The sequence below is a fragment of the Canis lupus genome, chromosome 5, assembly GCF_048164855.1.
Source record: "Canis lupus baileyi chromosome 5, mCanLup2.hap1, whole genome shotgun sequence".
NCBI lineage: Eukaryota > Metazoa > Chordata > Mammalia > Carnivora > Canidae > Canis > Canis lupus.
The window spans coordinates 41,779,208-41,795,693 of record NC_132842.1 but is presented as its reverse complement, the minus strand read 5'-3'; the positions used below and the strand labels follow the sequence as shown (position 1 = coordinate 41,795,693).

The following is a 16,486-nucleotide window of genomic DNA, read 5'->3' as shown; positions in this document are numbered from 1 at the left end:
GTTGTTGGAATCAGTATTTGAAATGTCCCCCAAAGTAGAGTACTTAGAGACATGGAAATATGTTCCTATTTCCACTTCTCTACATCTGCTGTGCTTGGAGGAAGTACTTCTGACTCTGAGATACCAATAAAGATGTTATCTATTGTTATCCTAATAGATAGGATTCTGTCTTCAGGGAACTTACCATCTAGTTAAAGAAACATCACACACACACACACACACACACACACACAGGATACTGAAGCATTCTCTTAATATTTATACCATAATCCAGCATGAGTCAGGCCCAATAAGAAGATGCTAAATTAGTGAAGTTTTATATGGAATTTATCGGCAGAGCCAAAGATGAGTAAAATAGGACTTGTGCCCTTGATGAAATATGTTTCATTAAGGAATTAGAGCAAGTACATTCTCAGTTATGTAGCTATATAAGTACACGTGAGTAGTCCAGAGAGTTGGGGAACTGTGTGGAGGAAGGGATTATGTTCCAATCAGGGGAGCTCATGGAAGACTTCATGGAGTAGGTGACATTTGAGTTGACCTTGAAGGATTCAGGTGTTCATTTTTTCATTTGGCTACTAAACACACTTTTTGCAAACCTCCTGAGTGCCAGTCCCTAGACTGTGTCCCTAGGCTAAAATAGTGAATAAGATCTTGGCCTCAGGGGCATACATGTCAGCAGGCACAAGTAATGGAAAAAAACATTTTAGGAAACATGAAATTGCCTCACAGTTGGTCAGCACAGACTATATCTGCATAGGGTCCAAGAGTTAAAGTAGCTCAAGTGCCAGGTGGGTGACAAGGAGGACAGAAGGTAAATGGAAAAGTTAAGGCTGAACCCAGAAGATCCACTCTGCCATGTTAAGAAATAAAGCCTATAAGTAACTATGAGTGAAAGATGAAGAAAGGATTAGGAAAAAAATTAATGACAGACAAATGGGAGTGGGGACAAGAAATAATAGAATGCAGAGGGAAAAGAAAAGGACCCAAAAGGCAGGTTGCAAGCATGGGCTCTCAAACTCCCTATTAAGCCTTCCAGACATTTCAGTTCCTGAGCCATTTCCCCATCTGAAAAATGGAAGAAGGGACTGAAATCATAGAGTCCAAGTGACACCTAAATGATACCGTGTAAAGCACAAAGCACAGATCCTGGCCAAAGTTGGTGTTCGATAAATGAGCCTGATAATATAGATTGAGGAAGAGAAGGCCTCTAGGGTCTAGGGTGAAGGATCTAGTCCAATGCCTGGCACGCAGTAGGCCAGCTCAGTAAATAGTTGCTTCAAAGAAAAACTGGAATATTTTTGTGGTATTTTTGTGAGACTGAACTATCTTGAGGCCAGGCGAATAGCTAGTTAATTTCAGCGAATCTTTTGCATGACAGTTGCCATCCTCTCCCTGTAGCCTCGCTGTAGTAAAAGAATGTTCAGCTAGAAAAGTTTTCCACTGAAGACTGACTTCCTGGCAGGAAGATCTACAAATCACTTGGAAAGTTCCTGGCACCATCACCTGTGTCTGGCTATTTGCAAAGTGTCTATAAATCTTCCACAGGGCCAGATGAAAGTGTGGGTTTTTTCTTTCCCCTCTGACAGACTTGTTTCTTTCTATGTGATATTAGGAATGATGGTGAAAGTTACCCAAGAAAGGCCATAAAGAGGTCAGGCTATCCATGTGGGAGTGATCTTGTAGTAGATCTAGCATTTTAAAGTGTCTGCAGGTGAGCAGCCTTCCATCCCTTTGGCAGACAGAAGATAATGGACCTAGAGCTCCATAGTAGCAGAAGGAATACATTTCTTTCTGCTGCTGAATTTGAAAGAAAAGAGAAGGAGGGAGGGAGGGAAAACGCAAAAGAGAGAAAGGGAAGGAAGGAAAAAGAGGGAAAGAGGAGAGGAAGACAAGCAGGAAGGAAAGAAGAAACAAAAAGGAAATCAAGAGGTTTTTCTTTGATTCAAGGTGGTCACATGGGCATCTGATGGGTTGGTTTGTGGGAGAAATTCTTGTAGTACTAAATGCTTTGAAAATCCTATTAAGTCTTTTATGAAGATAGGGTTTCCATAGCATTTTTCTTTCTGACCATCTTTTGGCTGTGGGTAGGAATTGAACCTGGGCAGATCGGATTTTACCTCTCACTGGTGGACCATTCCTGGGCACTGGCTTGTTTACTCATGCTTGCTTTCATTCATTCATACAGTAGTTCCAACTTAATCTCTTCTTCACCCTTCATTTTTCCTTAGCTGCTGAAATTTTCTCATTAGCCTATGTACATGCTGCTGTGTGTCTATGATTAAAAAAAAAAAAAAAAAAAAAAAAAGCTCTGTTGATCTGACTTCCCTTACCATCCCCTGCTTCATTTCTTTGGTAGGCTTCTCAATCAAAACTCCTTGAAGAGAAGTATCCACAGTCACTCTCTCCCATCTTCCTCCTCCTATTTACTCTGAAACCCACTCTCTGGTTCCACAAAACTACTTCTGCTGAACCACAGAAATTGTACTTGATGAAGTCAATAGTGACTTCCATGGTTCAAATCCAAAGGTCAGTTGAAGGCTTTTACCTTGCCTATCAGCAGTGTTTGGTGTGATTGATCACCCTCTTCTCTGCAATTCACTGGCTTTTGGGACACTCGGCTTCTTTTATTTTCCTCCTATCTCACTGACTGCTCCTTCTTCCCTTTTCTTGATTCTTCTCCCAACCTTTCAGATATTGGGTGTGCCCCCAAAGTTCAGCCCTTGGCTTTCCTCTTGTTTAATAGACTCCCTGAGATTTCATCCAATCCCATGACTTTAAATATCATCTGAGATACTATTAAACTCCCAAGTTTATATCCTCAACTCAGACCCCTCTTGAATTCTAAACTCTGATATCTATCTCTGCGTATAAACCCCTCATACTCCACATGCCAGAAACTTTTACTATCTGGTCTTCCTCCAGAATGCCTGCTTCACCCACCAACTTCCCATTCAATGAAGGCACCAACTTCCCATCTCAATGAAGGCAACTCCCTCATGTCAGATGCCGAGGGCAGAAACCTTGGTATCATCCTGAATCCTTTCTTTCATACCCCATAACCAGCCCATCTGCACTTCCTGTCAAGGTGACTCAGTCTACTCCAGAATCTGTTTACGGTTCTCCACCTTCACTGCCAGCCTTGGTCGAAGCCACCCTCACCTCTCACTGAGATTATCTCAATACCCTTCCTGATGCTCCTTCAGCCCTCTGCAGTCTGTCCCCAGTGATACTTGTAACACGTCAGGCCATCCCACTCCTCTACTCAGTCCCCTCCAATGGCCTCTGATTCCATTTTTTCTCACTTTTTCAAAATCAGTGGTGAGAGGAACATAACACAGAATTTACCATTGAACCATTTTTATGTATACAGTTCAGTGGTATTAAGTACATTCACATTGTTGTGCCCATTTTACTTTTAGCAAAGACCAAAGTGCTTGCTATGGTCTACAAGGCTCTATATTATCTGAACTTCTCATTTGTATGACCTCATTTTTCCCTTATTTGCATGGCTCTGGCTACACAGGTTTGCTGACACATGCATCTTTCTCTCTTAGGGTCTTCTCACTGTCTGTTCCTGTCTGAAGCACTCTTCCTTCAGATACCCACATGGTGATCTCCCTCACCTCTTTCAAGTTGGCTCAGTGGGGCCTATTTGAAATCACCCTATTTCAAATCTAAACCTCCCACCTACCTCCAGAACTCTTTTGATGATTATTTTTTCTCTACAAGTAGAATGTAGGTGCTGTGAGGAAAACTGCTTTATCTTTTATTAAGAGATGTATACATTCAATTCCTAGAGTAGTGTTCAACACCTAATAGATGTGGTCACTGAATATTTTTTGAGTGAAAAATGGAATTATGAATAAATCTATCAACATGTAGTAGTCGTAAGACTTTTCTACATTTTATATTTTTTGTTGGTTTCTAAACTGCCATATGAACATGATATCAAATATAATGGATTTTTTAAATATCCAGTTTTCAGCGGATATAAAAAAGCAGTAGGGATATACATTAGTGTTTTTGCCTGATGCATATTTATTAAAGTTTGGGTCATGCTGGTGATGGAAATCAACACTTGTTTATGCTATCTTTCGCTGTTTACCTACTATGTATAAAGTACTGTATTCAGTGTTATAAAACATTATCCAAAAGAGGAGGGAGGAGCAGAGGGAGAAGGAGAGAGAATCTTAAGCAGGTTCCATGTCCAGCAGAGATCCCAAAGTGGGGCTGAGTCTCACAACCCTGAGATTATGACCTGAGCCGAAATCAAGAGTCAGACACTTAACCGACTGACCCAGCCAAGTGCCCGGGGTGTAATATTCTTTCTAAGATTTTATTTTTAAGTAATATATACACCCAACATGGGACTCAGACTTACAACCTCAAGATCAAAAGTTGTCTGCTCCACCAACCTAGCTAGGCAGTCACCTGGAGAGTAAATATTTTTTAATAGTCTTCAAAACGCCACAACTCCTGGCCAGAGAGAGAGAGAGAGACAGGAGAATGTAGGGAAAGAGGGGAAGAGGAGAGGAAAAGAGAGAAAGAGAAATACTGACTCATAGAATTGTAAATGACACATTTGGTTCCAATACTTTCTATTTTCTTTGCTAAAACCATTGAAGAACCATCATTGCATAATACCTTGTAAAATGTTAGCATCTTTCTTGTGTGTGACATAGAAATGTCATGTTTTGGGGGGGGAAATCCAGCTCTTGTCCTACTACATTCCTCTTTCATTCTTTAAGTCCATCTAGATTTTAGCTCACAGAAGTATTGATTATTCAATTTGTTCTTTAGAAAAAAATAGATTTCTTGAATACAGGCATATGGATGACATGTGAGTTACCTTAAGTTTTATTAGTAACTTCCTTTTGCCTTCTAGGTCAACTGTGGAGTTCTTACTCTCTGGCTCAAAGAGTAAGAACTGTAAAGTTCTTACTCTATGGCTTAAAAACACCCTTCCATTATAGGGTGTTTGAACAATTCTTCTCCAACATTTTTTTCTTTTTACCATATACCTATTTACCACTGCTTCCCAGTCCTGTAGACTGAAAGCTTCTTGAAGGCAAAGACCAAGAGTGTTTTGTTTATAGAATATACCTGGCACCCAGTCCAGTGATGTGCACATAGTAGGTGTTCACTAAGTAGATTCCTTGCATTTCAGACCTGTTTGCTCCAAATCTGTTTTGAGGGTGTCATTGCTACCTCCATGCCCTCTCCTGGTACCCTCTCTTCACTAACCCATTTGGTGTTTTCTCTTCCTGTGATTCATAGGACCCTTATATCCCTGCCAATATGACAAAGGCTTTGTAGGCTTTTTGGTGTTTATTGATCAATCTACATGGTTCTAAAGTCATAAAATACTCATTCCAAAATAAGAATATCCCTCACACCCCTTAAAATGTGTTTCTTACATTCATCCAGCAAAAATGTTTTGTTTGTTGATACTCTGTTTAGGGTTATTCTCTTTATGGTGGCCCACTTTGGTGTTGATTCTCTTTGTCTGCTGTTCAGTGATTGATTAAAGAAAAAATTTGAGAAGCATCCATCATGTATTAAGACATTAAGCTTGGCACCAAAGCTTCAATGATGAATATGTTCTTTATGGAGTTTACAATTCAGAGAGTGATAAATGCATTTAAAATGGTTCTATCACTGTTGTAAGCACTAAATGGTAAGTGGTCTGTTAGGAAGCAGAAGTATGGGGAGCAGTAGAGGTGCCAAGTAAGAGAGGATCTCCTGGTTTTGGGAGAACACATACAAGGCTTCCCTAAATAAGTGAAATTAGATCCAACACATAAACAGGGGATGTTTAGCTCCCATAAGGCAGGTGCATATCTTCTGACTTCAGAGCCTCTGGCTCTGGTCAAAATTTTTGACCAAAGACATGCCTAATGAACTCCACATTGTGTTATGTGTTATGTTTGGGTGGCACAAGGCCTGCCCGAAAGCTCCTATGGAGACCCACAGATGTGATGAATTTCCTCACTTTAGACCCAGAGTCCCACTAACTTTGGGGTCCATGCTAGATGACCCATGTTATATAGATAATAAATCTGAATGATGGACAGAGTTGGCATTGCCTAAGCAGTTAATTACTCCTCTGCTTTCTGAAAGAGGGGGTGACAGATGGTAGATACCTTGACAGCAGATTCCACTATAAACCATGCAGGCTTGTATGCAAGTCTGGACTGCTACCAATTTCCCACTGGATTTTTCTGTATTTGGAGGACTTAGAATTTTTAAAATGACTTTGCCCCAGGTTTTGCCCCCACGACAGGAATGTTCTTTCTTCTCAGCTTCTTTGTGGTAAGAACTTGTATTAAATGAAAGGCAGTCTCCATCAACCCACATGTCTTGGGTCGTCCCAGACCCGGCTAGTGCTGGGGATTTGGTCAGTGTGAGGAAGCTGTGTGCATTTTAGTAGGAACAGTATGGCATTCATTACTCACTGGCTTCCCACCATCTGGATTTTCACAGCTCAGGAAGCATGGTAGGCTCCCTAGACTTAGTGAAAGAACCTGGCTCCTAAGGAGAACATGGCTCAGTCTCTCTGAAATCATAATTTTATAATGGACACCATGATAAGTTGGAGGTAGGGGATGCTTCTATCCCAGTAAGCTGCTTTCATATTTGAATGGTGGAACAATACCATTTCCACACAGAGAAAGATGGGGAAACAAACCACCTCAATGCTGGGAACTAAGCAAGTATGAAGGAACACTGATCATGTGATAAAGTGACATGAAAAGTTTATGAGAGTTTAAGCACAGATGTTGCAAGACAAAGAACCATTTTTTCCCCAGTTCAACTTGTATTGATAGTCTAGCCCTGTGCATAATGTATGAAGAGAATAAAGACAGAAAGACATGTTTATTATGTATGCATTTAGATACAAATAACAGAAAATCTAGTGAGCAGTGGTTTAAACCCCTTGGTATCTATTGTTTAACAAGTTCAGACTCTTGTAGGCTTTTGCAATTCAGTGATGTCACCAAGGACATTGTCCCTTTCTTCCATCTGTCATATTCAGTATCATGGCTTGTCACCTCATGTCAGATGATGGCTGCCACAGCCTCACCAGTTGTGGCCACATAAAATCAAATGCAAAAGCAGTGGTATGGGGGGCAGTGCCTGGGTGGCTCAGTCAGTTGAGCATCCAACTTTTGGGTTTGGCTCAGGTCATGATGTCGGGGTCATGATATTAAGCCTCACATCCCATGTCAGGGCTCCATGCTCTGTGGCGAGTCTGCTTGAGATTGTCTCTCTCCCTCTGCCCCTCCCCCTGCTCACTCATGTACTCTTTCTCTCTCTCTCTCTCTTTCTCAAAATAAATAAATACAATCTTTAAAAAAATAGTATTATGCAAGGAGTATGTAAGTGTAGCCAAAAGGTTGCTCCTCACTTGATTCCTTCCTTTAATTCAGGGAGGAAAACTTGTTCCCAGAATCTCTGCCTCCTTGCTCCCCAGCAGACCTTCCTGTGTGCCTCACAAGCCATGTTTCAGTCACATGGCCATCCCTAGATACAAGGGAGGCTGGGAAGCAAGAATCTGGATTTTTCAGCCTCTATAGTGGGAGACAGGCAAAGAAGAAAAGCACCAGGTGGGAGCTGCTGAGAGTATCTGTCACAAGACATTACTTGCCCTTAGTATGCTTGGTCTACACCGGCAGGCTGACATTGAAACAGTGCCCACTTTCCAGCACTGGGCTTGCAATTACATAGGAAGCAGCAGTTGTGATAAGTTCTTGGGAATTGGGACTATTGGACCCTTCCACCTGCTTTCTTTCGTATAGGAGGAATACCAGTGCCAGATTGAAGTTAAAACCAATATGCACAGAATTAATTACATTCAAATGAAAGGAAAAGGATTCAGTATCTAAATACCAGACAATGGTTGGGTGACAAAGGAATCAAGTCTGGATCAGTCAGAGAGTGTCTATTACACACAGAAGGTTAGGATAGCAAGCACATGGCATGTGTACTGGCCATTGCCATACCCATGCTGGACATAACCAGTTGATCTCAGCACCTTCCCACCAAGCCCAGCATGATATCAGAATCCTTCTCACTGGGAAGCTCTTGCCAATAAACAAAATTTGTGAACAAAATTAGATCCACTTGTTTTCACTGCTCAGTGCTTGATATTTACTACTTCTGTCACTTAGAACTGAGCTCCAGGAATGTGAGAAATAGTACTGAGTTACAAAGCTAATGCTACTACTGAACTAAGGGCTGAAACATAGTCCTGTTTCATTACCAAGAAAACTTTGAATTCACAGGCAGAAAACTTAATGCATAAACCTAGTTTGTGATGCAGGCTAACAAAGGCATATTGATGAGTTTAGTTTCCGGCCACTCTAAAAGCAGAATTTTAAATAGTGATACTATCTAAACAGTGAGATTAAAAAATAAAACCTTTGACTCTCACTAGTGAGAAATGAGCATTGGTTCCCACTTGAGCCATTTCTATAGAAGCCAGCAGTATTAAGCCTCTGTACCTTCACAGTGGTTTTGACATTTGGAAACTGTTCTATATCATGGTGGTGGTAGTGGATACACCTCTATACCCACTGATCCAAACCCATAAAACTGTATGGCACAAAGAGTGAATTTTACTATCTGGGAACTTAAAATTTAATTTAAAAATAATTTTTAAAAGATTTATTTATTTATTCATAAGAGACAGAGTAAGAGAGGGAGAGACATAGGCAGAGGGAAAAGCAGGCTCCCTGCAGGGAGCCCGATGCAGAACTTGATCCCAGATCCCAGGATCATGCCCTCAACTGAAGGCAGATGCTCAACCGCTGAACCACCAAGCTTCCCTAAAAAGAAATTGTTTAAAACGTCTATAGAATTGCTGAGATAAATGCTAAAATCTTGTATTCAGTTTGAAAACCAATTAAAATTGCTTACAAGTTAAAAATTATTCAAGATTGATGGTCCTGATTTAAAAAAAAATTAGAAAATCCTGAAAAACTTAGAAAACGAACTAGGGGTGGTAGAAGGGGAGGAGGGCGGGGGGTGGGAGTGAATGGGTGACGGGCACTGGGGGTTATTCTGTATGTTAGTGAATTGAACACCAATAAAAAATAAATTAAAAAAAAAAAAGAAAAAGGCTATAAGAAAAGTTAAATCATTAACATCCTACACTAGAACATCATTTTGGACTCTAACAACAGACTTAGGCCTTTGACTATTTGCCTGTGTGTGTGTATTTATAGGAGTTAATTATTATTTTCCAGGGAGTCAGATTATAAGAGAAATTTCATTTTATATTTTAAGCACCATCTTGGTATTAATGAAAGTTTTTATTGAATAAATGAAAGTGTATATTGCTTTACCAGTTAAAAGTATATTTTTAAATGAGAATACCTTTTAAAAATTGCAGTCATTGCACACCTACTGTTTTATTGCCCAATTTTGTTTGAATTTTACAACATATTAAAATTTTTCAACAACTAGGCCATTTGACACAATCCCAGTAGCAGAACTTGGGCATATCTTATTGGCCATAACCAGACTTCATTTTATCCCCCTATTTTGAGATGGAAAATATACTGTAACACACTATTTCATTTATCAAAACTTACCAGAGGAAACCTCTTCTGAGAAAATGGATGCTGACTTTGGGCCGTGAACCAGAACCTGAGAAGGAGGCCACCATTTTCTGTAGATGGAGGGAGTAATTTTAATTCCTGCTGGGAATCTGTCTTCCCTGTTTATTTAATGAGCCACAAAAGCATTGCCAATCTAGCTACAAGCCCCTATGCAGTGACCACAAAGGATACACATGCTGCCCCCTGCCCCTCACCACGTAGCGCAGGACCCATTGCCGATTAAAGCACTTCAGCCTGCAAGTGACCTCTCAAATCACTCTCAACACAAATTTTCCATCAACTATCTGTATTCCACTGTGGCACCTGTTTTCTGTCCTGGCTGGCCACATCCTCATCCTCATCCTCACAAAAGACGCAGACAACTCTGCCTAGAGCCCATCTTACCATCTGGAAGAAAGCCAAGAATTGAGTGAGCAGAACTGGCCAGCTGATATAAGCAGAGTAAATGACTTTATAGTATTATCTCCCAAATGTTTCATAGATGAAAGATAAAACATTTAATGGGCTTTGAAGGCTAAATTGCATTACCTTCTCATTTGAATCCCTATGATTGATGCAGAGAGGCCAGTGCTCCTGACCTGGTCAGTAAGACCTTGTCCCACCAGAGGATCTGGGTTTAGGTCCTCTCCAGGTTTAAACTGAGCCATCATTTGATTGAAACAGTCACCGTGCTCTTTGGGTTGTCCATCGCCTAATCGTTGTGCTCAGCCCAGGCATTGTGTAGGCTCCAGCCTAGTGTGGTACAGTGAGAGACGAGGGCATGTGCTGGCGGTTCCCTCCATTTCTTCAACCTAATCACAGGCATTTAAAGGCCACATCAATTTCTATTATTCAGGTAAATGGAGACTTTATGTATGAATTTACTAGTTTGGAACCTTTGTAAGATGCAGAGATTGATTTTAGAAAAGAAACACTCAGTCTTGGCAGTGCCTATTGAACTAGAAATGGGGTTACCAGGCCACCATCTTGTGGAAATTAAATCAGCACAAATAAATGTGGAACAGGGCAAACGTCATACCTCCCAGGGTTTCCTTTTAAAAAATCACGTTAACTACATTTGACCTCCGTAACTGTTTTTGGCCTCTGGTCTTTGTTTTTAGTCAAAGACAGGCACTTTATCTACATCTCTCTGGAACAGAGGGAAAAAGCTCCAGTTTACAGCTTTTTATATAATAATATGACTGGGCTCGGCATTTGATAAAATGAGTTGTCACATACACATATCATTTAAAGGTGAAAGTTATGTTGAACTTGATGAATTTACTTCTTTTGGCCATGATCTCAGATGAAGTTTTTGTTTCCGGCTTGCTAGTTGATTATTATCACTGCGTCCTCTCTATACTCAACCAGAGTTATTTTGTCCTGAGCAGCATGGGTTTTCTGACTTCAGTTGCTCTACCGAGAGCCCATTGCAAACCAGAGTATTTGCATCAGAAGTTTGAGTGTCCTTAAATTGGAATGTAGGGTGATTCATGAGGTTTGCATCAATTATTAAACAGTCATAGATGAAGATCTGGAGCAGTGGATGGGGCCCTACAGTATTCTGGTTACACCTACTGGCTTAGCAGTGATAAATGAGTCAGGAAACATGAAGGTTCAAAACAGGTATTAACTCGAGCTGCAGTGGCCTGTGCTCTGAAGAGAGGTAGACAATAGCTGGATATAAACAACCTAGTATACAGACCAGCCCACTGGCAGGATTAAAACAAAACTAAGGACTTGGCAAGAAGACTAAAGAATTTGAGAATCCTGCTGTGCCAATCACCTTTTCCTCTTACAAGGTTCTTGAGGGAGGCATAGCACAAATAACTGTAACACCTAGAAAATAAATGGGTCATGTTTATTAGCTGGGGCCATGCCTGGATCCCTCATAACGCAGAGTTTGAGTAACACCAGCTTGGATCAGGTGGCTCAGCTGTGAGCTGGAGTCCGACCTTGTTTTGACCTGTGCATCTCTGAAAGGGAGAGTGAAGACGTTTTCTCAGGGAGTCTGGGCAAAAAGACAAATGTGTATGTCATCCCTGGAGAGTGAATTTTGTTTCTGTTGGTGTGATGTTTTCTTGGAAACTGAGTCGGAGACTGACTTTGGAAAATGGTGCTTAATTCTTCCTTCTGATTCCTAACTTCAGTAACAGGGAAGGCCCATCTTTTAGTTCCCAGTGCACCTTCTAGAACTCTGGAGTCTGTGTCAACATTGCTTCTAAGAGGAAGGGTCAAATGTAGTTAACGTGATTTTTTAAAAGGAAAGGTGCAGTTAGGCTGGTTGTTGACCTAAAGACATCCTAAACGTGACTCTGGTAACCTGTCCACCAGAGAGAGGGGGTCCTCCCCACCGCTCCCCCTTTGTTCCCCACCACTCTTTCCTTCAGGAGGTATTTATAACTTTAATAGTTTGAGAGCTTCCGCCTCCTACTGAGGTACCTGACAGAAGCTGCCACGTCCACTTTAGGTTGCACGCAAGTCAGGAAGCTTCGTGGATAACCCCATTGTCAACCCCTCACTGAAAGGCCAGAATCAGTAATAAGTGTTAGAAGTGTATCCTAGTGCTCAAGTGCTTTTCCCAGGGCATCCTGAGGCAGCTGCAAACCCTGCACAGCCGCCTTCTCTCCTCTTTACATGAAAGTGCTTTGCTAAGATACATAAACTCTAACAAAGGAAAGTGGCGTCATAATTCACTTGAGGTGCTGGCTTCTCAGCCTTGCTGGGCTTGCTTACTCCTCAGTGAACACTCATTCTAGAAATGAGCTTCCAAACTTACATCAGGAACCAAGGAACCGCCCAGCTTCAATTGGCTTTCCTTAAAAGTCGTATTCATTTGGAGGAATCTTCCTGAGTGGACAGACTAGATCTCTAGTTGAGATCATCCGTAAGGAATGGGGTGGCCTTTCCTGAAGAAAGACTCGATAGACCAGATGTCACAAACTCATGACTCCCAAACACATTCTACCCACAGGCGAGTTTGTTTTTTTGTTTGTTTTTTTTTAATGTCATGGCTTGGGGGAGTAAAATAGTTGACAATATTATAAAATTCAGAGATTTTGCATAAAATCTGGATTTCCAGCTTCTTGTTAAAAAAAAAAAAATCTAGCAGCACGTGAAATATTTCATATCCACAAGTAGCCACTTCCCCTTAAGAGGAAGCTTTCTCCTTCACCTGGTTTACTTTGGGCCATGATGCCTCATGGCTCCACAGGGCTTTGAATTTGCTACCACTGGAGTCAGACACCCAAGAAGCCAAAACAGGAAATCATGAATTGTTCTTTTAAATGCTCCCTACTTGAGAGTGGCCTTGGCTTGTCCTTAGTCTTTTTACTTCTGCAAAGAGAATGACTATCGAAGTGTTTTTGTATGTAGAACGGCACTGTTCCCTGCAAAGTGGAGAATTTTACACTACTTACCTGAATAAATCAGGCATACAAAGAAAATCCTGAAATGATGATATTAAAGTGAGATTTGAGATTTGAATTTTTCAGGGGTAATTGCCTTCGTTTTCCACCTCACTGTCTCCCCTTTGCTTTCCTCACCTGGACATAATCTTCAGAATGTTCCTCTGTCAAAGGCCATAGTCATAATTCCCCTGCCTCTTGTTTTTTTTGTTGTTGTTGTTGTTTTGTTTTGTTTTTAAAAAACTCATTTGTACTCTGGGTAGCAATTGTTGGAGCCCTGCAGGGAAATAATTGCAGAGGAATTAACCTCTGACATTTTTCTAAAAATAGCCCTAATAAATCCAATCATAGGTAATTTACCTGTCCGTGTTGCTCCAGGGTAACCAGGGTTGAAGAAAGACCTGGCAGGCTGGCATTCCTTCAGCAATTATCAGTGATCTGAGTTCCTGGCGCCTGTGTATTTTCTTCATTCTGAAATAACAGAGTACAAATTGCCCTCTCCCCTCTGACCTCGTGACCCGGTTCTCAACATCTTGCTCCTGGGGTTGGAGTAAGGCCATGCTCTTCCAGATGGGGGTGTTGGGCTCACCGGGGAAGAGGGAGCCTGGGTCAACCTGGAGTATTTGTGGTCAGGCTGAGTTTCTGCCTCCTAGCATCCCAGTGGTACCTTCCTGTTGCATCCCCACATCTGAGCTTCAAGCACCCCCAGCCCTGGTGCTTCACAGTCTTCAGCCTGCTTTCAAAAGGCCACAACTGAAACCTGTTTGGGGAAGTTTCTCTGTGTAGAAGGAAGGAGGAGGCCCAAGGCCCCGGGTGGGTAAAAGGTCCCCGGTTGGTAAAAATTCTTAAAAATCAAAAGCAAGAAGCAAACATTGCCATTTCCTGGGGGCATTAAGGAAAGGCGTTTTCTTTTGCCCCAAACAAATGGGTCTGTATGTGCTTCTCCTTTTGTCATCCCAGATGTTCCAAGAGCCCATGCTGCCGTGTGGGCATCTAGGAAATTGCCTTTCTCAAACGCCACTCCTCGTGGCACTTAAAATATGGAGCATCAAATTCTTATAAATTCCACTGCAGAGACAAAGCCCAGAGCCCTTCAGTGTACAGAAAAGTATATCTATTATCTATCGTTTCAAAGTAAGTGTGCAGTTACTTTAATTGCCTTTGTCTTCTCCTTTTCAGCTGACATTATCTCTACGGTAGAATTCAACCACACGGGAGAATTACTAGCGACAGGGGACAAGGGGGGTCGGGTTGTAATATTTCAACGAGAGCAGGAGGTAAGTGGCAGTGAATGCAAAATGCCCATTTTCTTCTCTTTTTAAAGGAGGCCTCCTACTGTTCCTTAATCCTCATGTGTCGCCCTTAACCTTGCCTCTTTGCTGCTTTGCTCGCAAGCTAAAAACTGCCAAAAAGTCATTAACATCAACAGTTCCACATTCAGGCTCATTGAAAGCACCCGATGCTAGAGCCTAATCTTTCCAAACCTGGGTGTTGCACATTCAAAATGACCTCACTTCCCATCCGACCTGCAAAACACCATGGGTGCTGCTGAGCAGAGAACTCCTTTTTGACTGGGATTTCTTTTCCAGCCTTTGAAACGAAGTCTCCAGATTTCAGGTGCTCCTGCAGAATATGTAGGAGGGGGAAAAGATAGCTCTTTGCCAACAGATATGAAAAGGACACCTTGGGTCAGTGGAGAAGAAAGGGACAGTTCACCCTACCAAAGGGGGTGAGAACCCACAAAATAACATCTCAGCCATGCATGTGGCGTGCACTTTACTGTAGGAGTCATCACGGTCCCTGGAGCTCAGTGCTGTGTGCGTTCGGAGCAGGAGTTCCAACTTCCAGTGAATTGAATCTCAGAAAAGCCCATTTCCTCCTGAGACTTGGGTTCCACTAGGAATTGTTTCTCTTTTTCATATAAATTGAGTTTTTGGTGCCTGCTTCTGTTTTGTCAGAATGGAATTACAACCCAATCTGATTTCCTTGGCCTCCCCTGGCATGGTTCTGGGGCTTCCAGCAGGCCGGTGTGTGTTCTAGGACCTCTCCCATCTGTTACCGCCTGCCTCTGAGATTCACCAGGCCCAGTGCAGGGGGAGGCCCAGTGCAGGAGGAAGGTTTCGCAAGAGACTTCCCTAGCAATTTAAAGCCTGCTTTGTGCCTCAAAGCCATTTATGTTCCACCTTCCCTCAAAAAAAGGAAAGCCTCATTTAGAGGTGATATATTTGGTAATTGCACATTATTTGCAATTAATTTCTATAAGGGCATCGTGATCCCTCGGGGTTCCGTAGAAATTCAAGTGTTCAGCATTAAATCAGGCACCCGGCCTATTCCATTGGCCCTGGAAACACGAAAATGTGGTTGGCAAGTAGGAACTAATAGCTCTTCGTGACCTGGAATTTTTCCTGCTTTTCCAGAGCTGCTTAGTGCTAATTGGTCTGGCACATACTACACACACTTGACAGTCTGATTTGGATGGTAGCAAATCAACACACATAAATTTATTGTTAAGGTGGACTGGCTGTCTCTGTAGTAAGCAGGATATTAGCATTAAAAGTCCTTTGAAAACTGATTTTCAAACCTTCTTCCATTAAAAAAAAAATCTAATTAGGTTCATAGTGATGATAAAGAAGAACCAGAGCAACTATTTAACATAAATTACCCAAGGCAGCATGTTGCCGGTCATATTCTATATCATGATTTCCATTAGCTATTTATGGATTTCACCTATTTAATTGACTGAACTATTTGGGAAGCCTGAGTCAGTAGCAGAAGGAAAGGGCACACGTTTTTCCAAAGGAGGAGGGTGGTTTTGTTCAATAAAATATAGACATGGAGGTTGGTAGCATACAGTTGAGTGTTCCGCTTTGCGGCAAGGCTTCGGGTTGGAATGAACGCGAAGCCTGAGAAAGCCATAGGACAACGTCTAGGGTCAGGCCCGCTGCCAACTTGTGTGAGTGGCTTCTCAGGAGGCACACTCTGGGAGAATTTGCTCGTAGACCCTCAGCACCCTTGCAAACACACCCCACACTGGCCATCAGCACCATCACCCGTCAAATGGAATAAATGGAGACTTGGGTTTGAATGTTCAATATCCATCCAGGAATATGATTGTGTTTTTCTAATTGAGACTTTTCTTTAGAGTCAAGTTTCTATGACAAATGTGTGGTAAGACCTGAATTTGAATTTGTATGCGGTTTTCCAAAGCCTGAATCTGGAAGCGCTTGGTAATAATGTCCTGTAACACCTGCAATAAAAGCTCCCCCCCCCCTTTTTTTTTCCTTCTCATCTTTCCCTCACACCCTCTTTGTTCTCCTTTCCACCCTCTTCTTACCCTTGTGCCCTTCTGCAGATCCTATCCTCTTTCATTCTCCCATCTTTTGCGTAGTTCCTGTGGTTCCACGCTATGCATAACCGGAGCTGAGGGGAAGCCAGAGGTAGAGTCTGACAGTCCTCCAGGGACTCCTGTGGCAT

The 16,486-nt window shown here is 41.9% G+C and overlaps 1 protein-coding gene across 16 annotated transcripts in view; it reads left to right on the top strand.

Moving 5' to 3' along the window:
• The window catches only part of PPP2R2B (protein phosphatase 2 regulatory subunit Bbeta), a 439,287-nt gene that overhangs the window by 319,563 nt on the left and 103,238 nt on the right, over nucleotides 1-16,486 (top strand). For all 16 annotated transcript variants that reach the window (XM_072826368.1, XM_072826371.1, XM_072826380.1 and 13 more), the window contains one exon: nucleotides 14,192-14,289. In XM_072826368.1, coding sequence (XP_072682469.1) covers nucleotides 14,192-14,289 — 98 coding nt within the window. The remainder of the gene's footprint in view (nucleotides 1-14,191; nucleotides 14,290-16,486) is intronic.